This window comes from Saccostrea cucullata, unplaced genomic scaffold, assembly GCF_032062105.1.
Source record: "Saccostrea cucullata isolate Sc308-1 unplaced genomic scaffold, CSIRO_AGI_Scuc_v1 ctg1163, whole genome shotgun sequence".
Classification (NCBI taxonomy): domain Eukaryota; kingdom Metazoa; phylum Mollusca; class Bivalvia; order Ostreida; family Ostreidae; genus Saccostrea; species Saccostrea cuccullata.
In genome coordinates this window covers 15,533-41,452 of record NW_026926444.1, presented here as the reverse complement: position 1 = coordinate 41,452, position 25,920 = coordinate 15,533, and the positions used below count along the sequence as shown (strand labels likewise).

Below are 25,920 nucleotides of genomic sequence, written 5' to 3'. Positions count from 1 at the left end.
CAACTTTAAAAAGTGACTTAAACATGACGAAGAGCGAAGTCACTTCTCTACAAAATGACTCATACGTGACAAAGAGCGAAATAACATCACTTCAAAGTGATTTAAACATCACAGAGAGTAAAGTAACATCTTTACAAAATGACTTGAACACAACAAAGAGCGATGTAACATCTCTAGAAAGTGACTTGGATATAACAAAGAGCGAAGTAACATCTCTACAAAGTGACGTTAACATGACAAAGAGCAAACTCGCTTCTCTACAAAGCGACTCATACATGATAAAGAGCGAAATTATATCAATTCAAAGTAACTTAAACCTGACGGAGAGTAAAGTTACATCTTTACAAAGTGACTCTCACACAACAAAGAGCGATGTAACATCTCTACAAAGTGACTTAAAGATGACTAAGAGCGAAGTCACCTCTCTTCAAAGCGAATCATACATGACAAAGAGCGAAGTATCATCTTTAAAACGTGACTTTAACACAACAAAGAGCGAAATAACGTCTCTACAAAGTGACTTAAATATGGCAAAGAGCGAAGTAACTTCTCTACAAAATGACTCATACATGACAAAGAGCGAAATAATATCTATACAAAGTGATATAAACATGACAAAGAGCAAAGTATTATTCTTAGAAAGAGACTTAAACACAACAAAGAGCAAAATCACTTCTCTACAAAGCAACTTAAATATGACAAAGGGCGAAGTCAGCTCTCTACAACGTGACTCATACATGGCAAAGAGCGAAATTATAGCTATACAAAGTGACGTTAACATGACAAAGAGCCAACTCACTTCTCTACAAGGCGACTCATACATGACAAAGAAAGAAGTCACCTCTCTACAAAATGACGTAAATATGACAAAGAACGAAATTTCATCTCTACAAAATGACTTCAATATGACAAAGAGCGAAGTTACAACTTTAAAAAGTGACTTAAACATGACGAAGAGCGAAGTCACTTCTCTACAAAATGACTCATACGTGACAAAGAGCGAAATAACATCACTTCAAAGTGATTTAAACATCACAGAGAGTAAAGTAACATCTTTACAAAATGACTTGAACACAACAAAGAGCGATGTAACATCTCTAGAAAGTGACTTGGATATAACAAAGAGCGAAGTAACATCTCTACAAAGTGACGTTAACATGACAAAGAGCAAACTCGCTTCTCTACAAAGCGACTCATACATGATAAAGAGCGAAATTATATCAATTCAAAGTAACTTAAACCTGACGGAGAGTAAAGTTACATCTTTACAAAGTGACTCTCACACAACAAAGAGCGATGTAACATCTCTACAAAGTGACTTAAAGATGACTAAGAGCGAAGTCACCTCTCTTCAAAGCGAATCATACATGACAAAGAGCGAAGTATCATCTTTAAAACGTGACTTTAACACAACAAAGAGCGAAATAACGTCTCTACAAAGTGACTTAAATATGACAAAGAGCGAAGTAACTTCTCTACAAAATGACTCATACATGACAAAGAGCGAAATAATATCTATACAAAGTGATATAAACATGACAAAGAGCAAAGTATTATTCTTAGAAAGAGACTTAAACACAACAAAGAGCAAAATCACTTCTCTACAAAGCAACTTAAATATGACAAAGGGCGAAGTCAGCTCTCTACAACGTGACTCATACATGGCAAAGAGCGAAATTATAGCTATACAAAGTGACGTTAACATGACAAAGAGCCAACTCACTTCTCTACAAGGCGACTCATACATGACAAAGAAAGAAGTCACCTCTCTACAAAATGACGTAAATATGACAAAGAACGAAATTTCATCTCTACAAAATGACTTCAATATGACAAAGAGCGAAGTTACAACTTTAAAAATAGACTTAAACATGACGAAGAGCGAATTTCTCTACAAAATGACTCATACTGATAAAGAGCGAAATTCAAAGTAACTTAAACCTGACGGAGAGTATGACTCTCAAAGAGCACTTCTCTACAAAATGACTCATACGTGACAAAGAGCGAAATAACATCACTTCAAAGTGATTTAAACATCACAGAGAGTAAAGTAACATCTTTACAAAATGACTTGAACACAACAAAGAGCGATGTAACATCTCTAGAAAGTGACTTGGATATAACAAAGAGCGAAGTAACATCTCTACAAAGTGACGTTAACATGACAAAGAGCAAACTCGCTTCTCTACAAAGCGACTCATACATGATAAAGAGCGAAATTATATCAATTCAAAGTAACTTAAACCTGACGGAGAGTAAAGTTACATCTTTACAAAGTGACTCTCACACAACAAAGAGCGATGTAACATCTCTACAAAGTGACTTAAAGATGACTAAGAGCGAAGTCACCTCTCTTCAAAGCGAATCATACATGACAAAGAGCGAAGTATCATCTTTAAAACGTGACTTTAACACAACAAAGAGCGAAATAACGTCTCTACAAAGTGACTTAAATATGACAAAGAGCGAAGTAACTTCTCTACAAAATGACTCATACATGACAAAGAGCGAAATAATATCTATACAAAGTGATATAAACATGACAAAGAGCAAAGTATTATTCTTAGAAAGAGACTTAAACACAACAAAGAGCAAAATCGCTTCTCTACAAAGCAACTTAAATATGACAAAGGGCGAAGTCAGCTCTCTACAACGTGACTCATACATGGCAAAGAGCGAAATTATAGCTATACAAAGTGACGTTAACATGACAAAGAGCCAACTCACTTCTCTACAAGGCGACTCATACATGACAAAGAAAGAAGTCACCTCTCTACAAAATGACGTAAATATGACAAAGAACGAAATTTCATCTCTACAAAATGACTTCAATATGACAAAGAGCGAAGTTACAACTTTAAAAAGTGACTTAAACATGACGAAGAGCGAAGTCACTTCTCTACAAAATGACTCATACGTGACAAAGAGCGAAATAACATCACTTCAAAGTGATTTAAACATCACAGAGAGTAAAGTAACATCTTTACAAAATGACTTGAACACAACAAAGAGCGATGTAACATCTCTAGAAAGTGACTTGGATATAACAAAGAGCGAAGTAACATCTCTACAAAGTGACGTTAACATGACAAAGAGCAAACTCGCTTCTCTACAAAGCGATTCATACATGATAAAGAGCGAAATTATATCAATTCAAAGTAACTTAAACCTGACGGAGAGTAAAGTTACATCTTTGCAAAGTGACTCTCACACAACAAAGAGCGATGTAACATCTCTACAAAGTGACTTAAAGATGACTAAGAGCGAAGTCACCTCTCTTCAAAGCGAATCATACATGACAAAGAGCGAAGTATCATCTTTAAAACGTGACTTTAACACAACAAATAGCGAAATAACGTCTCTACAAAGTGACTTAAATATGGCAAAGAGCGAAGTAACTTCTCTACAAAATGACTCATACATGACAAAGAGTGAAATAACATCTCTACAAAGCGAATTAAACGTGACAAAGAGCAAACTCAATTCTTTACAAAACAGAGTTTCTCAGGAACAATTTCGTCCATCCGATGCATTTTCAAATAGATATTCTTCAGCTGCAAGAGAATTGAACGAAAGGTTATATCAACTTTATAGAAAAATTTCAATTCTGGATCCACGCGTTCAGGATCTAGAAGAAGCGAGTTCTACAATTAGACAGTCTTTGAACACACTTGCAACTAACGAACGTTACACCAAGAGACAACTCGTGACTTTGTCAAATGACTTAAACATAACACAGACCGAACTATTATCTCTGCAAAACACAGTGTCTCAAGACCAACTTCGTATATCAGATAAATTGGTTTCACAATTAAACAACTATTCTTCAAATGTAAGGAATGTTTCTGAGATGCTATTACATTTAAAAAGTCATGTAACAATTCTGCATTTATATGTGTATGATTTGCAAGAAGACGTGAACTCTACAATTAACCGTTTTTTGAAAACACTCGCAGCCTTAGAATATAAGAACGAAAAACAGTTCGAAACTTTGTCAATTGACCTAAATACAACACAAAGCAAACTGAGTTTTCTACAAACCACAATATCTCAGGATCAACTTCAAACATCAAATCAATTTGCTTCACAAACGAAATGGGAATCTACAATTACAAGGAGCCTTTCTGAAATATTATCACAACTGGACAGCAATACAACATATTTAGATTCACGCCTTCATATTTTGGAAAAAGAATATGTTTCTAGTAAGTCCCGAATTGAATTTGTTTTAATGATTTATACTTTGAATCAAGTGACATTTATAATTTAATTAGTAATGAGAAGGATATGGAGATAACGAACAGTATTCAATCTCAACGTCCATTAAACAATATACAAAATAAGAACAGAGCAAACACGGACCTCCGAAACATCAGAGGTGGGATCAGGTGCCATGGAGGAGTGAGCATCCCCTGCCTACCGGTCACACCCGCCGTGTGCTCGTTGTCATGATCAGGATATAACGGAAAAAAAATCCGTCGTCAATTCAGTGTATAAATAATGGACTCACAATTGGTATGAAAAACGTCAGTCAGCATTTGACTCAATGATAAATTGTATTTGCTGACAAGGTCATTGTCACGTGAAAGTTTGACTGCATTTATTAATTAAATAATTTAGTACACTAAATAAAACATCAATTTGCTTTCTTTAAATAGATGTATTACAATATTATGCGAATGATTACGTTGAATTTTCCTTTTCATTTAAGTGAAAAGCTTTGGTTTGTGAAGTGTCATAAGTTTAATTCAATTTTCCATTTAAAAAGAGTGAGAAAACACGCTGTGAACGATAACATACTTGAGTTTGAAGTAGAAAGATTTTGTGTACATTTGAGAAACCTGATTTTCTTGTCTTTAAAACGTTCACTTATGATCATCTAATATTTTTTTTCTAAAAAAAATTCATAAACTTATCAGGTGTAAGACTTGTTGGTGGGAGTTACACTGGTGAAGGGCGTGTAGAGGTCAAGTACCATGACGCCTGGGGAACTGTATGTGATGATGGTTTCACTGACACTAACGCTCAAGTTGTCTGTCGCCAGCTGGGATATACATGGTAAAGTTGGTTTTATTTTCTTTCTGGCTAAGAAACTCATGCAATTATTTTAAAAGAAGGTTTTAACAAATCTACCAGTCTAAAGTCGGAAATTATGATACTGTCTTAATACTGCGGGAAACAATATTTAGAAATAATTGCATCAAAGATTATTAAGAAGTACATTTAAAAGTGCAAGAAATTCAACACACTTTAGGCCTTTCAACTAATTTTTCAAGTTGCACATATGGTAAAAAACATTGTATATATAGATTTATAGGTAAATAAAATTATCAAAAAAGATAATAACTTATGCATTTTAATTACCTCATTAAAAAGTTTAATCATTTATACTTGACTTTTCCGATGTTGTGTTTAAGGACAGGTAACTCAGGTGTGAAAAATGACCAACTTAGTGCCGATTTATGAGTTATCGTTTATAAGAATGACATATAGGCTGCTTCAGCAATGGTATTGTTATATACACAAAAGGGTTCCTTACATTGTTTTGTACACAAAAAGTTTTAACCAAGAGAAAGAGAATGCCTTCTCTCTACCTGAAACAACAGGGTCAAATGAATGGGGAACAGACTATATTCAATAGGTTTAACTCTCTTTGACGATTATTATGAAGAAAATTTAATGTCATGTTTTTTGTGTTCGCGCTTTTTCGCTTCCCAGGGGCGGATCCAGCAATTTTTGAAAGGGGGGTTCCAGGGTCGTGTCCCTCAACCCCCCCCCCCTCATACAAACTCTCAAGCAAAGATTCACACACGTATTGAAAGATCTTATGTTGTGGTAAATAATATCTTTGTTTACATCCCTTTTCTTTCTTTGAAAAGGTACCCCAAGTCAGAATTAAAAAAAACAAACTCATTTCAAAAATTCAGCCTTATAAAATTGGATCTGCAGCATTTCCGAATTAGAGTAAAAAAAGAATTTTCTTATAGAACTTGAAAAAAAAATGGGGTGTAATCTTGATGCGGATGGGGTTTAAAACAAAGAGTTTTATGTTAGTTCCTTCAAAATATTTGATAAAAAGGGTACATATATATAGCCAATACAACCAAAGATCGCGGGAATATCATATCAAATTAATTAAACCTCGCATGTTACATATCATATGTAAGTTTCATAAAAACTAGTAAAATATTTTCTACCATTCGCTCATAAAAAAGTAATAATGGAGGTGAATTGAGGAAACTTAATGTGTGGGAATCTATCTATTCAATACATAAGTTAGACGTACAAATATTTTTTCTCAGATAACGTTTATTCTCTCTCTCTCTCCACTTGGCAAAAAATAAAGGGGGGTTCCAACCCCCGGAACCCCCCCTCTGGATCCGCCAATGCTTCCTGTGTAAATATATATATTTTTACAATTAAATGCAGCAATTGATCATCTTATTTGTGTTACTAAGCACGAAGGGGAACGACCGAGTATAAAAATTTAAATAGGTTAGAACTGAGAAGGAGGGTAGATTTTACTTTTTATTTTAATAAAAATTTTTAATTATTTGCAGTAAACCGGTGTCCGCAACTATACAGTAAATAAGTTAATCATTGGTGCTAAATTTTAAAACCACTAGATTCTACTGAAAGCAAAGAAACACCTGAGAAATGCTAAAAACTGCCTTGCGTATAAACAGTTAGATACCCCGAGCCTGCTCTAAACAAGTTTCAGCAGTGAGTTATCGTTCATAACACCGACCCCTAGCGGCAGTTGAAAGGCCTACACACTTAAATGAACCACAGGAGTCTGAAGTTTTTATCGTCAAAAAAAAAAAAAAAAAAAAAATCCGGAAAAAAATTTTCCTACCCTTAACTAAAAAAAACCCCAGGATGGCAACGTGTTTTGGGGGGACCCACCTAAACAAATAGATCTGGGCTTGGTCGAAAAAATCTCGCAACTAATTCAGTATCCGGAGTGTTTGTGCTATTTATTCAAGTTAAGAAATCAAATCTGCTTGACGACTACGGGCTGTTCATGGCCTTTATTCCAGTTTGACAGCTCATCCTGGACTCCATGCCACTAAACCGGAAGTGAACTCCGAGGTGAATATATGACGTAATTGAAGAAAAGAACCAAAAAAATGCACGTAAAACTTCATGTACAATTTTATGTTACCATACGTGATCAATAAAAAGATATATTTTTCAAACAAAATACTGCTTTATAATGGCGCTTAGTCTAACTGTTTGGCTCTTTGTCGACATGGTTTTTCAGTGATTTAAATTTGGCGCTTGTAAAAACAAAAAAAAAATCTGTCCCTGGTACACATCGTCGTACAAGTAAGAAAAAGAATAAATAACTTTTTTAAGTTCTCTCAAATACATTTAAAATAACTGAATAAAATTACATTGAACAATTATCCATTTTATTTCATTTGAACAAGTTTTTATAAACGTCAAATATACATGTACACTGCGAGATTCTCTTCCGGTTTAGTGGCATGGAGTCCAGGATGAGCTGTCAAAGTGGAAAAGGGGCTAGGAACGGCCCGTAGTCGTCAAGCAGATTGAATTTTTAACATAAAATAAATAACAAAATCGCTCCGGAAACTGAATAAGTCGCGAGATTTTTCTGGCCAAGCCCAGATCTATTTGTTTTGGTGGGTCCCCCAAAACACGTTGCCATCCTGGGGTTTTTTTAGTTCAGGGTAGGAAATTTTTTTTCCGGATTTTTTTTTTTTACAATAAAAACTTCAGACTCCTGTGAATGAACATAATAAATTTAAGGTCACCCGTGAGGCACAGTTGTTAGAGCGTCTGCTCTAGAGTCGCGAAGTAAGGAGTTGATCCACCGGCTATTGGTGGCGTCTACATATGACTGAAAAATTATACAATCAGTCAATTATTTATTTACTCAAAAGTTAAGGACAACTGATCAAAAAAGCCCGAATAGTTCAAGACTATCTTCGCCAAGAAGCCAATGAAACCATGCCTTGGCCCGCCATGTCCCCAGATATGAATCCAATTGAACATGTGTGGGATTATCTTGGTCGTAAAATTAATCAGAGGACCCCAAGATGTGAAAACATACAAGAATTGAAAGACTCTTTAATTCAGGAATGGAGACAGTTCCCCCAAAACCGCCTACGACGACCTGTCCAGAGTATGAGAAGGCGTGTGAAAGAACTGTACAAAAGTCGTGGTGGATATACACATTATTAAACATCCATACTTATAAAATGTTCAACATTGATGTCTCTTTAAATACCAATAAAGTTAAACATGCTAATTATCAGCATTTTTTGTCAACAACAAATTAAAGTGAAACTTTAAATTCTACATTTTTTTGACTTGAAATCCTTTCTTTGGAAAATTATCAATTGCATAAAACTAATTAATTATCAGATAATTTCGAAACATGCATTGACTAAGGAAAGATTAGATCTACTTAGATTTTAAAACGAAAATTATAATATTTAATTGGATACGTTTGAGTTTCATGAAATGTTTAAAGATTTTCGCAAAAGAGTGCTGGTCCCTAACTTATGAGTAAGTGTATATAAGATGTACAAAAAATATTGTTTACTGAAATATTTTTCATCATTTAATAACAGTCCTACGATTGATAAATTTATCAATTTTTGAATTATTTAATAGGAATGGCGCGATTCAAAAGCAGAACGCTCCATATGGACAAGGGACGGGAGCAACAGTTCTAGACAATGTCTCTTGTAGAGGACCAGAAAAGTCCATAGCAAGTTGTCAGCATAATGGATTTACAAAAGAAGATTGTTCCCATAGTGAAGACGTCGGTGTTGTATGCTGTATGTGTTCTATTGACTCGTATATTTAAATGAAGGGGAAAAAACTTCGTCTAGCTCGAGATAAAAGATGAATAGTCTACTAGTATATAGGATTGATCAAGTAAAACATAATTTAAGAATCATTTGGTCACAAAATACAGATATAAATGTTAAAGTAGTCCTTGGCTAGTTTCAATTTAATTCAATTAAAAAATATTCCTTAGAATCACACAAACCCTTCACATGATTTGGTATGTTGCTATTTAAAAGTTGATACACATGCCTTAATGGGTAATTATAATCTAATCAAAGAGAATATAGCTTTCAAATACGTCGTTTTCTAATGGCCCAACTCACGAGCAAATCTTTTGTGATTTACAAAACTTACTTATAATAAAAGCTGTTTTCTGATTGGTAGTCCTAGATCAGGAACAAATGAAATAGCCAAATGACAACGAGCGAGTGCGTTAATGTCAACGCGCTAGTGCGTTAATGACAAAGAGTTGTGTGTTAGCGCAAAGTCGTGTTGTGAACAACGCGCTAGCACGTTGTCATTAACGCGCTAGCGCGTCGACACTAATGCATTTGCCTGTTGTATTCTTAACATGACACAAGCGCATTAATGACAACGAGCTAGCACGTTAATTACAACCCCCTATTGTTGTATTCTTGTATTGTTGTATTCCTGTATGGTTGCATTGTTGTTTTCTAACAACACACTATCGCATTAATGTCAACGCGCTAGCGCATTGTCCACATCACGACTACGTGCTAACACACAACTCGTTGTCATTAACGCACTAGTTACATAAACGTGCTAGCGCGTTGACATAAATACGCTATCGCGTTGTTCACAACATGACTTTGCGCTAACACACAACTCGTTGTAATTAACGCGCTAGCGCGTTGAGATTAACGTGCTAGCGCATTGTCTTATATTTACATTCAGTGAAATTTTCCTTATGAAATCCATTAAGAAATAAAATGTCATTTTAAAGTGTCATCGGGATATGACATGAAGTCGGTCACGTGATCAAATTCTATAACGCCCGAAGGGCGTTATATTAGATTTCATCACGTACCGACTTCATGTCATATCCCATTGACACTCTAAAAATGATATTTTATTTCTTAAATTTATATTTTTATTTCTATTCACATTACAAAGATAAAATGCCGTATTTAGACTTTGTTATTGAATGCAACATAACGTATATATATGTAACGGGAATCCCGGCAATAATAAGTCGAAGAACTTTCTGGTTTCATAATTTATATATTAACAATCACATTGGCTCTGAAATTAATATAAAACACACAATAACATTATACTGATACAATAAAATATAATAGTAGATATACATAGGAGTCATTATTCAAATAGTGTCATAAATGAATATTTCACTCTATGGAATGTTGTTACACTTTACATGAATAAAGGGCAATAACTCTTACAAGCTTCATCTTTAAAATTACTTTCCACAATCGTGAAGAGTTATCTTTCATATGCAACCAAAATAATAAAACAGTAATGCATACCGGTTTGTGGAACCAAGTCCATCTGACAAACTGTATGGATCTTTCCACATGTTTCAGAATATGGTGTTACACTATATTAATAATAAATAAATTCCTAAAGATATGCTCTTTACAATAACTCTGTATTTACACCAAAATATTTCTTATGAAAATATTTACTTATATACATTTAACAGAATCTGATTAATATATTAACTCATATGGAATTATCAGATTTATCAACATCTGATCTAGACATAAAATATTCTATACACATAGTTTTACAAAGTATCAAATTCTTAGTTTCTTATGTGTATCATAATTCATATTCTAATATAGATTAAAATGTTAAAATATTAGACTAAGTACTTACATATTTCTGTACTGTTTCTGTCAGTAAGTCAGTGAGAATTCAAAATAATTTAATAATTCACCAGATCTATCTTTCTACGTCTGAAACTCTTAGATCTTTCAAACTGAGTAAAAATCACTCACTAGATAATGTAAAACCCTTGACCAATGAAATGTAAATGTTCAACCAATGAATGAATGTGTGTATGAAATGTATAGGTGGATCAAGAGGGGTGGGGGGTAACACTTAATACATTATTAGTAATAGAAAGAGTTTAGATTTTAATTTATCTAACTATCTTAAATTTATTTATTTATTTATCATTTATTGAATTATTTAACAAAATATACATCTACTACATATACGACGTCATATGACGTCACAGTCAAGACTTTCCAAATGTCTCGTGCAGTTTGCTTTCCATACGCAAGAAAGTCAGATCATGTGACCGACTGCATGTCATCGAAAATTGAATTCTATTTTTTTTTGTATAGTCATATAAAGAAAGACATTGGAAATTGTAAATATTAAGATATGCACGATATTCAAAGAGCATGAGTCAGAAAGTACACAAATTCGCCTGTTTTCAAAATAGGACAATTTTGCCTCTAGATATATCTACAGACTGTATATTTTTTTAAACCAACTTTCTTTTTTCAATATCTCTTTCATATTTTCTGTAAGAGGTCTTCAAAATAGCATATGTATATGGCCGAATTTCGTACATTTTACGGAACGTCGTAATGACGTTGTGAATTTTAACACTTCTGGGTTCTCATAAAATAAAGTGGTAAATATTTATTAATTGATGAGAATTTCAAAAAAATGTATTTTACAATATATTACAGATAGTGCTTTGATATTTTGTTAATAAAAGATAACTTAATTTGAAATCATGACGTCTGGTATAATCAAGCTTAGGTACATGTACAAGTATAAATGACAGCGTGTCCATTCAGCGCCCGTGTGCTTATCACGGTACACGTAAATAATTAGATCTATACATTGACATTGTAACGTTTCATTGTTTGACTTCGATAATTTTGTAAAATAATAAATTCATTAATTATTTACACAAACTTTATGCATTTGATATTTTAATCAACCTGTAGATATAAAGCCAAGTACAGGAACGTAGCAACCGGGGGGGGGGGGCGTTAAATGTTAAAATAATAATAGTACTACATAAAGCGTATAATGATTATTCCTCATATGTAAGACAGTCCGGCGGCATTCCATACACATTCTCCAACAAAGAAGACCTCTAAATTATAAAGAGGTACCGCGTGATATTTTACGCATGGACTTGTGAAGATATTCTTTTCGTCAAAGTAATCATCCTCATGTTTTAACAAAATGTTATCACGATCATCAATTGCAGAGTTTTTAGAAGAAGTAATAAATGGATTTATTTTAAATAATCTATACAGTGTGTTTATTGACAATCACTAGACATGGTTGAAGTTTCATTTTCCCCTGTCATCTTTCTGCTTATCAATATTTTCAACTATTTTTGACACTTGTGTATTTTCGAGCAATTATACGGTCTATGCTTCGTTAAGGGAATACTTCCGAGAGCAGCATTAGCAAACTTCTAATGCAAAAACGCCGCTTTATCAGAGGCAGATCTAGGGCCGGTGCCTCGGGTGTGCGCTCCCCCCCTTCCTGCTTTCGAATTTTTAAGCAAGATTTACTAAACTAAAAACACATTATTAAAATCAGGTTTTATGGAATGCCGTCACTGCCTTATAACAGAACACAACAATTGCATTGTGTCAACCTTCCATTACATTATGTCAACTCTTTATGATATTTACTCAACCTACTATTGTATTGTGTCAACCTTTCATTACAATATGTCAACTCTTTATGATATAAACCCACAATACTATTGCATTATGTCAACCTTCCATTATATTATGTCAACTCTTTATGACATTATCACACAAAACTATTGCATTATGTCAACCTTCAATTATATTATGTCAACTCTTTACGACATTAGTCCACACTACTATTGCATTGTGTCAATCTTTCATTACATTATGTCAACACTTTATGACATAAACCCACAATACTATTGCATTATGTCAACCTTCCATTATATTATGTCAACTCTTTATGACATTAGTCCACACTATTGTTGCATTGTGTCAATCTTTCATTACATTATGTCAACACTTTATGACATTAACCCACAATACTATTGCATTATGTCAACCTTCCATTATTTTATGTCAACTCTTTATGACATTAGTCCACACTATTATTGCATTGTGTCAATCTTTCGTTACATTATGTCAACTCTTTATGACATTTACACACACTACTATTGCGTTATGTCAACTTTTTATTACATTATGTTTAGTCTTTATGGCATTAACTCGCACTTTAATTACATTGCGCCAATCTTCCATTGCATTATATCAGCTCTTTATGACATTAAGTCAAAACAATTTTACGTGGTTTAAAGATGTTTTTATATATTTTCAACTCATTATTACATTATGTGCACTCTCTACTATTTGGTTTAAGTAGTTCATTACATGATGTGAATTTATCTTTAATTCAATATCAAGTCGATTTAACACGATGTCAGAATTTCATTACATGATCTGAACTAATTGTCACATGTGGCCAATTCTTTACTACATTGTGTCATCAATATGCTACAGGACGATGGGAATCTATTACATGATGTCAATTTTTCCTAACTTTTTGACAAATCATTAGTATGTTATGCCATTGTATCTTTACATTGTGTCTAAAATGCTTAGCCTCTTGTCAGTATATCTTAGAATATTTCAACTCTTTATTGTGTGACGTAAGGTTTAGGTTATGCCTAAAAGTTCGTTTTGTGTTTTCAATATTACATGCACATATGTTAAAGATGCAAATGATTTAATTTAAATTAAATATATCAAATATTAAATTATACACAAGACTTGGTAATTCCTTAATTAAATATCAGGTTAAAATTTATAAGTAGGATCATGTTCCCGTGGAATCTTTATTGACGATTGTTTTTTTTTCAACGTCGAAATTCAATAGCCGTTTAATCTCATAATTATCGCAAATCAAATAGTATGTGTAATGCAGCAATTTTTTTCATTTTATTTTGAAAAGTCCGAAACTTCTGATCTAACTAGAAAACACTGTCGTAAGCTTTTTATCAGTCTTTAACCCTCCTTCTTTTTTTTAAAGTGTAAACGCATCGCATTTCTACATTTCATACGTGCACCGATGTGTGGGTGGGGAGAGGGGGGATCCCTTCCTCCCATCTTTAGTGTCCAAAATATGCATGAAATTAATCAATTGGTTTTACTTTGTAGGTAATTGCATTAGTTTCACATAAAGTATAACTGAAATAAGTTGAAAAGTTTTATATAAAAAAGAAACACTAAAAAGCCTGAGAAATTCCAGGCTTTCACCCCCTGGTCCCCAACTTAGACACCATACCGTCCCTCTATAGCTACTCTTTTCAAGAACCAGTGAGGGACTGGTAGAATTTTGTAACAGAATTCTGGACCTGGAATGGTTGATAAATGACTAATTCCAGTGACGTTGCATCGTTTTTGAAAGTTGGGGGAGGTTTGTCAGCCAGGAAAAAAAATAACGTCCAAACTCAAAAATCCTATTTGGGTGAAAGTGGGGGGGGGGGGGGTCCAACTTCGATCAGTCCTGAAAAAAAATTTCCTTACACTTCAGCAAAAAGTGGGGCGGAATTTCAAACCCCTTCAATGAACATTTTCTATGATAAAGTTATGTCGGAAAAAAAGAGGAAGCCAGACACCCCCCCATGTGTCTCTAATTCGTCCTAATTAATCAGAACACCCCCCCCCCCCCTTCCCCGTCGTGAAAACACGGTTATCAACTTTGACATAATGTGAATATATTTTACTGCACGTAATGAACATTTGAATCAACATGATAAAGATTTAACACAATATATATAAAGATATTCTTAAATCTGACATAACGTAATCATGGTAATTATATATCCACATCATGGAATGGAGTTTTGACATAATGTAATAAAGTGTTGATATAATATGGAACGCCGGGACTGTCTCCATAATATATGTTCACATTATGTTATAAACCTTTTTACATTACGTAATAAAGCACTGACATAAAGGTAAGATTTTTTCACCTAACATTGTGATGACCTCGGCGTAAAATAAAGATACATTTTCATCACGTAATAATGCTTTGTTATTATAGAAATATACACTCACAAAAGGGAATGAACAATGATAAATTTAATCATAGAACACAGGTAAAACGAAATTAACTTGACGTAATGCAATTTTGACCTTGCATATTAAAGAAATGAAATAATATAAAGATACATTCATTTCACGTAATAAAGTTTTAACACAATGTAAACATATTTTCACTTCACATAATGAACTTTGGACTTCAAGTTATAAAGTGCTTACATAATGGAAGAATGTGTTCACTTCATGTAATGCAGCATTGACGTGATGTAAAGATATTTTTACAACACCCCATAAAAGATTGACATAAGGTAAAGATATGTTCACATCACGTAATGATAGACTGACATAATGAATGCATAGTTTTATGCTATAAGGCAGTGATGGCGTTCCCTAAGGTTTCCTTATTTTGTTTGTATGAGGGTGTGTGTTTTTGTAAATTTAACCCTAGGGCGGGGTGCCCCTAATCTTTTTTTTTATCTTGAATTATTCCTCACATTCCAATCTATAGAACTATCACGATTTTATTTAGGGACAGGCCTGCCCTGAAAGATTTCTAGGACAAAATTATTTTCTAGATGTCACTTTTTTCGGGAAATCGTTCTCTTCTATAAGTCATTTTTTTTGTCAAAGTGAATACACCCCATATGATGAGCGATGTCGGAAACTACTCTTTTTAATATACATGTATGTCATAATTATTCATACCTTAAACACAGCACAGAAACAATTCCTCCTTTTTGAGATAATTCTGATAATAAATTGATAAATTTATTATTTATGTAAAGGCTGGATAAATATTACAGTATTCCTATTCCATATGTTGCCTTTTTAACAGGATGCTTATTTTGTTTGTCAGTAATAGACACCCCCAACCATAAAGCATACACATGGAAAAAGAGCCCACAGACTTGGGCTGACATACTTGAAAATCACGATTTGATGAGTATATTGGGTCATTTACTACGAATGATTTTTAAAAAGCACAATCTACATATTGAAATATTAGTACCCCCTCGCTCACCCCCGGGCGCTCTCTGGAACATGCTGTCTACCTTTTGATATACAGACTAAATGAAAAGTATCAATGTCTGAGCAAAATATACCCATAAAAAGATTCAGTACACATCTACATCTGACCTGTATTTCATAGAGCTATGTTATTGTAGACATTTACAAGTGAATCGCTCGCGATCTACCCGATGCGTGATAATGATTATGTTACATACAGAATATATTGAGTACATGTAAGCCTGTGTAGATCTACTAACTTTAAATAGTAATAATGTTATATTTATTTAAATTTTCAGCATTACATTTTTCAAAAATTGATATTTTTTGAAATCAACAATCATTACGAGTACGAAAAATATTGAAGTTCCCTAAAAACTTCGACGTCATTTTCTGCATATTGTGACGTCACGAGGAAAAAATTGACGACTTGTCAAATGTTGAAAAAAAAAACAGCAAAGCAACAAATAGACCTATTCTGGTTATAGCCTGGCTACTGTGGAGGGCTTCTGTTAAACAATGGTCCACAACAGATTTGGAAAACACAGACTAAAGCGAATACATTTCTACTTCTTTTATGTTTTTAATTGAACTAAGAACTAGGCTATTAAAATCTATTTATTTTTCAAGAAACCATCAATAGTTCACAAATCCTGAGAATCATTTAGCACGGCCACAGCTTTGCACAATTCCAGGATATTACATTATGTAGGGATTATATGTACGCAACATCTGTCGATTTATTCATTGCAGATTCCACAATACACGCCATGCTATTAATATTGTAACATACATTATTTTCTGAAACTGTTAGCTGATACTAAGAGAATCACAAAACTAGAGCAAAGCTCGTTGCAAAGCAACGAGTAGGTCTTCCGTCCTGTTTTGACCGGATGTGTCGTCAACAAAAGAAAGTAATGAGCTAAGTCTTCTCCAGTCCCTTTATACTTTTAATTTTGCGTCAAAACCTTAAAAATAAGCTATTTTTGGCTACTTCCGGTTTGACCGGAAGTGATGTTGACAGACAGAAAATTAAGTTTTATGCTTCCAGTGACATATGTTACCCAAAAACTTGTCAAGAACGGCAAAAATATGCATTTTTTGAGGACTTCCGGTTTGACCAGAAATGACGTCGCCGGACGCATTTTGATGATTTCAATAGATTAAGCTTGACATTTTGAACAACCTTGCTTCTTGGACACATTACAAATTCTCAATACTTTTTGAGATATCTGGAAAAAACTTCTGGCCCCTCTAGATCCCTTAATTTAGGGGTCAGCCCTTTTTTCGACATATCATTTGAAAGATCTTTTAATTTTGCCCAAACTTTGTTCTATACGTTTTAACAAAATATTTTTAGTTTAGAAGATAAAAAGCAAAATAAGTGTAAATTTTCGTTCTTTTAGGCGTTCTAATTTTTGACCCCTATATAGCAGCCAATTAGAATAGAGAAATCAAAAAACAAAAACCGATGTGCACAACTTCAATCCTTCTATTATCTAAAATCAGTAGAATTTCTGCTCCAGCTTTAGCCGTCTCTGAGCATTTGTCTGGAAACGAAAGCCTTTAAATTTTCGTTTAAAGGGAAATAACTCAAAACCGGAAGTGACTTTTTGAAATTTTAGATATTATTCTGATAGAGTTTAGTAACTTTTAGTATCTCTGAAAATTTGAGCGAAATCAATTGAGAAATGAGTGAGATATGAGGCTTCAAAGTTGGCGTCTAGGAAGTAGAAGAAAAAAAAAAGAATAATAATCTTTACCAACAGAATCAGTAGAAGGTCTTCCGTTAGAAACGGAAGACCTTAATTACAATGAAAAGTTACTTCGTTTGTTTTTTTCGAAATCGGTGCTATTTTTAGAAGTTGGAAAAACCCTTGTAGTGTGTATATAAAGATAACATCGTTTTAACTGCCTATTTTGCCAAACCAAATTATAGTAAGGTGTTTTCTATTTAATATTATATCAATTCTTTCCTTTGATTAGTTATAATCTGTTCCTTTAGTGTATGTTTTATGATAGCGTCCTAGGCCGTCTTGACGACGCGCCATTTTTGTTTACGAAGATAGATGTTCCGAGAACTGCCGATGTCAAACACCTCGGCATTTTAACCGGAAGTGGCCTATTACACCTCTAAATCCTTAAGTAATTCACAGGCCGTATATTGTACTTCCTAACTTTTGTTCTTTCTATAACACAAGCGAAACCTTGTCACCGTGGGTTAGAATACACATTCGGAACTCTATACATGTATATGCATTGTCAATACTCTAGGAGCACCAAATGTAAAATGTTTTATTCCAAATTAATGAAAAACTATAAATGTGAACAATTAACATAAAAAATTAACGAATTATGCATTTAAAATAAATTTGTCACTTTTCTTTTCAATGTTTGTTTGCGTTATTTAACTTTCCAACGTCACAAACGGCTTTCCAACGTCACGAACAGCTATTACGTTTATTTAGCACACCAATACCGAAGACCGCTAAATTCACATTAAACATGAACGAAATAAAAAAATATAATAAATGAAAATTAGAGAATGTAAATATAAGCATTGAATTCATATTTTGGGATGTCTTCGGTCCTATAACACACCTGGCCGTGCCAACAAATTATCATACCGCGCTAACGCGCGGTATTCAATTTGTCGGCACGGCCAGGTGTGTTATAGGACCGAGGACATCTTAAAATATGAATTCAACGCTTAAAAAATGCGCTTGCTTGTTGTTTTTAAGAACGCGCTAGCGCGTTGTTATTAACGCGCTTGTGCTTTGTCATTATCGCGCTTGCGTGTTGTTTCTAACGCCCTAATACACTTTTGCAATGGCCCTATCGAGACACCACACATCTACCTTTAAGGGTTCCATTTTAATTGTCAGAAAAATCAAGAAGATCAAGTGGGAATTTTGAAGCTAGAGTTTTCCGTTTTTTTCTTTGTATTTCCTTTCTTGACTTTTAAACGGTGGGTGAAGTAACTATTCATTTTGACATTTTGTTTTATATCTTATATATACGGAATTGTATAACCGTCTCGTGTTGTTGTTTTATTTAAGAATTGAATTCATATTTTGAGATGTCTTCGGTCCTTTAACACACCTGGCCGTGCCGACAAATTGAATACCGCGCGTTAGCGCGGTATGATAATTTGTCGGCACGGCCAGGTGTGTTATAGGACCGAAGACATCCCAAAATATGAATTCAATGCTTATATTTACATTCTTTGATTTTCCTTTTTCAGAATTGCTTATTTCGTTAATCTTAAATGTGAATTTAGTGCCCTTCAAAAATGCCGTAGTTAATAGATGTAAGAGCCGACTGTGACGTCAACTGACGTTAAATGACGTTGCAAAGTTAATTAACACAAACAAACATTGCGAGGAAAAAAGTGACAAATTAATTCTTAATGCACATTACGTTAATTTTTACGTGACTTTTTCAGGGTAATAGTTTTTTAGTAAATTGAAATAAAACATTTTACATTTTGGTGTTAAAATTCCTAGAGTATTGAAAATGCATGTAGTTCCTACTGTGTATTCTAACGCGCGGTGACAAGGTTTCGCGTGTGTTATAGAAATTTGAACGTCGTGGATTTCTAATGGATTTCATAAGGAAAATTACACTGAATGTAAATATTATGTGATATTATGATATATAAAAATGTCACATACAATTACTTCAAGGTTTGGCGATTTAATTATGACATTAATCCCTATTGAATAATACTTCTCTGATATGTTTTATACGACTTATACACTTAAAAATATAAAAGTTGAATTCCTAAATGTTGAACTAAAATAATGTGTAGAAATTATGCCGCTAAAATTAAATATGCGGACATAAATGCAATAAAAAAAATTATTATATAGCTAATAAATAGTCTCTAATAAAATACTACCAAAATCTAGAGAATTTTAACGTTCAATATCTAGACATTTTATTGAACGCTAACTTTGTACTACGAATATGAGTATGCCCGAAACATTCCGAATACGAGCATTCAATATCGAACGCCACGTTGTAAACAAAAAAAGTCGTCTGGTCAAATTCTTAGAGCTAAATTAAAGAAAGGAAGTGGCACCTAGGTAAGATGTGTTTAATTTTTCACACAAAAATGAAATTATTTATTAAAATATAGTACATATTAGACCCATTAAAACCTAAATAAGCAAATCATATCGCTCGGTAGGGTCATCGAAATGATGCGATATTGAACGCTAATAGGACAGACTTTAATTTGAATTCTAAAAAATTATCAATTTGAGGGGTTGTTTTAGTTGGAATAATTATTATAAATTATGTAGAAATGTTTCAGCTATATAATAAAGGAGTTATTGAACTTACATTGGTGAATATTGGCACTCGTTGGTTGTTCAAATGCACTCGCAAGCTCGTGCATTTGAATAGCCAACTCGTGCCAATATTCACCAATATAAGTTCAATAACCCTATAATATGAAGACTATGCGTAGACGACTCGATTAAATCAATGAGAAAAATTCAACGAAATTAAAACGACTTGTAACATCAGATTCATTAATATAAGGTATGGCACTGAATCGATGTCTGATTTAATTAATGGAATACTTCAAATAGTTATAGGATATCTTGCAGGCCCGTAGTGCATAGTTAGGCAATGTCTTCCTCTTTTTCTGTGCATTTTTTAAAGATCCATGCCACCCTTTGAAAACCGTAGCTACGGGTCAGATTTTTATACTCCGAAATTGATTATTAAGACAATTGATTATTAAAATTAAAAATCTTAAATTTCACGTTGTCAGTAGTTGCAATGTTTTTTTTTCTCAGGATAAGCAATAAGAAATTTGTAGTTATTACAGTATTATAATTCTTAATGTTGATGCTTTTTAAATGTACTCAAATAACAACTTCATAAAATGTGTATGATTGTAAAAATTATAACATAAATCTGAATTTACAAAATCTATAATATTATTGCATGATTGGATGAAAATCTGGTACAGCACTAACTAATGAGCTTGTGTATTATCATAAAAAAGAAAGAGGACAAAATGCATTTTTTCCCATTAATTTTATTAATCTTCACCTAATGTTAAAAAAGAGAGTATATGCAGACGGAAAAATTTAATGCTTATATGTCTGCATGTATTCTCCAAGCTAAGAACATGATGAAAGATATCGTTATCATAGTTTGAATAGTGGACAAGTATTTCTAAATACTAAACCTTCACATAGTTTTATTGCACCAATGTCAGCATATTTAATTTTAGCGGCATACTTTTTACACTTTATTTTATTGCGACATTTAGGAATTCAACTTTGAAGTGTATAAGTCGTCTAAAACATACCAGAAAAGTATTATTCATTAGAGATTGTTGTCATAATTAATTCGCCAAACCTTGAAGTAATTGTATTTGACAACATTTTTATATCATAATATCGCGTTCTGAACAACAAAACGAGACGGTTATACGTTTCCGTACATATACCTAATATGCATGCATTTATTTTGAGCCACACATTAACATGTTTATGCCCATGCCAAATGCCCACCACTACGCTATAGTTCGTTTTTCTTGATATTTATTTGCTGTGTTTTTAGATATTGACAACATATAAATAAATATGAGTTTCATGTCGTTTATTAGGAAGCCCATTGAGGCCAGTCCAGAGAGAGAAGTATTTTTAATTGCGTTTAATCGCAATAATTATTACGTTTAAACGCAAAACATTGCGTTTAATCCAAAAAAAATATTGCATTTAAAAGCAAAACATTGCAATTAATCGCAATAATCATTGTGTTTAAACTCAAAGCACTTTGCTTTTAATCGCAAAAGATTGCTTTTAAACTCAATGTTGTTTTGCGTTTAAACGCAACAGTATTTTTGCGTTTAAACGCAAGAAAATTGCCATTAAACGCATTAATTTTTTGCGTTTAAACGCAATACTTTAACGTTGAAACGCAATATGTTTTGCGTTTAATCGCAATAATATTGCGTTTAATCGCAATGATTTTTTGCGTTTAATTGCAATAATTTTTTGCGTTTAATCGCAATAATTTTTTATATTTAAATGCAAAGATTATAATATATACTATGGTCCTATTCTTTAAAGAAGAGCCGTTTGGTTGTGTGTCTTTTTGAAAATGTTGTAGTTTATGAGATTTTAAGTTTAACAACGGCATCCTAACATTTAAGTTTCTTAAAGCTTTTAGAGCCCAACACTTTTAATGCAGCCATTAATCAATTCCTTAGATATCACAGATAATTAAGAATGTTTCAGTGGAATTAATAGACATCTCAATTTGGTAGAACACATCGGCCAATCTGTTTTCATTTGATTTATTTTTGATTTCATATGATTCCATCTCAAAAATTCTTGTGTTCTCGTATGTTTACGTATGTGATCAAAGGAAAGGTTGTGAATATACATATACATAGTATGTACATGTACATAATTATACATAAGTCAAAACAGTTTATTAGTTGTTTCCTTAAGCCCTTTATACAGGTACAGGGTTTAAATTTCGTGACTGCAACGTTGAGTGATAGTTTTTCAATCTTTATTTCTTTTCCGGTCTTTTATTTCGAAAATCCTTAAAAATTGTTTGAATACTTTTAAAGTTTAAAAGTAGAGAAAACAATTTAGGAAATGTCAATTGTGTTTGTAAGCAATTGACCAAACTTTAACAGGAATATAGATATCTATACATGCTGAAGCTTTGTTTCTTTCTTAGGTTGTCTTTGCTTTTACAGACCGACACTTCTTTCTCTTCTTTAAATCCATATCAAAGATTTAACCATTCAGAAAATGCTTGTTTAGAAGAATCTGATTCTATAAAGCTTAACAATAAACATTTCTCCTCATAGGTTACTACATATCAGCGTTGGTCCATTGCGCTCTTCAAAGATCAATAGAAATGATTGCTTCTAAAAACAAAAATTGTTGCGTTTAAATGCAAAAATTTATTGCGGTTAATCGCAATATTACTATTATTGCTATTAAACGCAAAAACTATTTTGCGATTAAACACAATTATAATTATTGCGATTAAAACGCAACAATGTTATTGCGTTTAATATTTTGCGATTAAATGCAAAGTACTTTGCGTTTAAATGCAATGATTAATGCGATTGATGTTTTGCGTTTAAACGCAATAATTATTGCGATTAAACGCAATATTGATTGATTGATTGATTGTATATTGTTTAACGTCCCTCTCCAGAATATTTCACTGATATGGAGACGTCACCATTGCCGGTGAAGGGCTGCAAATTTAGGCCTTTGCTCGGCACTTACGGCCTTTGAGCAGGGAGGGATCTTTATCGTGCCACACCTGCTGTGACACAGGGCCTCGGTCTATACGGTTTCATCCGAAGGACCGCCCCATTTAGTCGCCTTTTACGACAAGCAAGGGGTACTGAGGACCTATTCTAACCCGGATCCTCACGGGGCTTAAACGCAATAGAAATATTTCTATCTCTGAACTGGCCTCAACGGGCTTCCGTAGTTTATTTCATTTTTAAAAAAGTTATCGCACCTAATATTTGATGATTTTAAATTACAGTGAAATCACAAATTTTTGTTTTTTTTACTTTCTGTTGTTTTGGACATTGTATGAAGAGACCCACAATTCATGTCTACCACGATTTTCGAAATATAAAATTGCAAATATATAACTACTGAACAATTCTTCATAAAAATAAATCCAAGGTTCATAATAATTAACTTATTTTCCGAGAAAGTTAAAATTAATCAGTGTCGTCATGATTTTTTTCTCTTGCTGTGCTTCAATTGATGCATTGATTGTACATTGTTTAACGCCCCTCTCGAGAATTTTCCACTCATATGGAGACGCCAACACTTGCCGGTGGAGCTCTTTAAATTTTGTTCTATGCTCGGCACTCAGGGCCTTTGAGCAGGGAGGGATCTTTTTCGTGCCAGAACCTACTGCGACAGGGGGCTTCTGTTTATAGGGTCCCATCCGAAGGACTGGTCTCCACGTCCCACAATGGGATTCGAACCTGCGACGTAAGGATTGACTCCTTACTTTGCAACTCTAGAGCAGATGCTCTAACCACTGCGCCACGCGGGCGACGGTGTGCTTCAAGATACAGGTTCAAGAAGACATTGCATTCTTTAAATTTTTTGCAGAGCATTTGTGAAAGAGTGACACCGCTAGCTTACTTTTTTGTTCGGAGTATATATGATATAACTGATGTAGATATGGAATATATATTTTTAAAAAATGTACTTGACAGTCTCCGTCCGCTTGATTGGAGGATCGGCATCTAATGGAACAGTGGTTGTAAAACTGGGAAATACAGAAGGGAGTGTGTGTGATGACAACTGGGATAATGATGACGCTCGTGTGGTTTGTAGGATGTTGGGATACAATGGGTAAAGTCAATGCAGGATTGAAATGAATTATATGTTTTATATCTATATTTCTAAACCTCAGTTGTTACAAATGAAACATTGGATGCATGGTTTGGTAAAAATCAGTCGATATCAAATTCTTTAAGACATAAAGATAATATTTATTATCTATGATGGTCAGAATTCTCATTTTTGTCTAATGTATTGTAAAGCTTTGCAATTTTTATCACTCTATATGATTTTATTGATAAATATTGAAAAGTATTACACTTTATATCATATGGCTTTTCATTTCACCTAGACATAAGTATTTGTTTTCATGGTTTGAAAAAAAATAGAATAATAGCAGAAGACCCTAGGAATCATCACCCCTCTATTTACTCATACAAGTGTATATTTTTTTCTGAAGTTAATAGTTTTCAATATATGTAAACCATTCTATGTCGTAATATCGAAGGGCTTTGAAATTTATATTTCTTTGCAGTGCAAAAATAACTTTTTGCATCATATATTAGTTTACTTTTGCATGCTATTTTTAAGAATCAATGAATTGCATTGAATGGAGATTTGAAATAATCTTAATCTCTTAAGAATTTTTCACTCATATGGAGACGCCACCACTTGCCGGTGGAAGGCTACAAATTCTGACCTATACTCTCACTTAACGGCCATTGGCAGTGATGGATCTTTTTGGTGTCAGCACCTACTGGTACACGGGGCCTCGGTTAATACGGTCTCATCCGAAGGACCTGTTTCCACGTCCCACAGTGGGATTCGAACGCGCAACGTAAGGATCTACTCTTTTCTCCGCCACTCTAGAGCAGATCGAAGTTCTTACCACTGCGCAACGCGGGTGGCAACTTTAGGAAGAAGCTTCATTATTATCAAATCGTAATATTTTACTGCCTTGTGCCCAGTTAGACAAATTTGCAATATCAAAGGGTTTACAATGATAAAATGCATTTAATTTGAAGCATTCATACAGATCCATTAACTCGAGTACTATTATCATGTACTCCTACAAGTAAGAGCCTCGGTTAACGCGGTGCCAAGTCAAAAGTATCTCGCCGTGAACCTCTAGCATGCTGGAGTATATTATCATGGTACATGTATATGAAAAAATAGCTTCTAATTAAGTATGTCAACTCTTTTTTTCCGCACTCTTCTTTCAATTTCCTTTCGATTTTCAGAACTGCTGAGGCGGTATCTAACGCTCGTTTTGGACAATTTTCTGGGCAGATATGGATGGATGGAGTGAATTGTGGGGGTAGTGAATCATCTCTTGCTAAATGTTCCTTCAACGAATTTGGAAAACATGACTGTCAGCATAGCGAAGATGCTGGCGTAATATGTCACTGAAGTAATCTGGTTTACAGATCGAGATTAATGAACACAGAAAAATTAAAATTGATAAATTTGAGTAATTTTTATTGATTATGCATGCGCTGTTTGATTATGCTAATATAATTATTCAATTTATGCTTATTATTTTTTAAGATATATATTAGATACATGTATAATATTTTACGACTTTGTAAGAAATAAAAAATAAATGACAGAGCAGTAGTTATAATTCTTTTAAGGTGAGAGAGAAAAAGAAATCAGATAAAACGTCTTCTACAGTCAAAAAATTCCTGTGTTTTTAGCTCACTTGAGCCAAAGGCTCA

At 33.5% G+C, this 25,920-nt stretch overlaps 1 protein-coding gene across 1 annotated transcript; it reads left to right on the top strand.

Moving 5' to 3' along the window:
• The first annotated feature begins 23 nt into the window (after nucleotides 1-23).
• Nucleotides 24-25,700, top strand: LOC134271708 (uncharacterized). The gene is made up of 6 exons (XM_062753916.1): nucleotides 24-1,781; nucleotides 1,967-3,832; nucleotides 8,107-8,177; nucleotides 8,647-8,813; nucleotides 24,136-24,274; nucleotides 25,444-25,700. Exons 1-6 carry the CDS (start codon nucleotides 24-26, stop codon nucleotides 25,610-25,612), a joined length of 4,170 nt encoding a protein of 1,389 aa, XP_062609900.1. The 3' UTR covers nucleotides 25,613-25,700.
• Nucleotides 25,701-25,920: the final 220 nt, after the last annotated feature.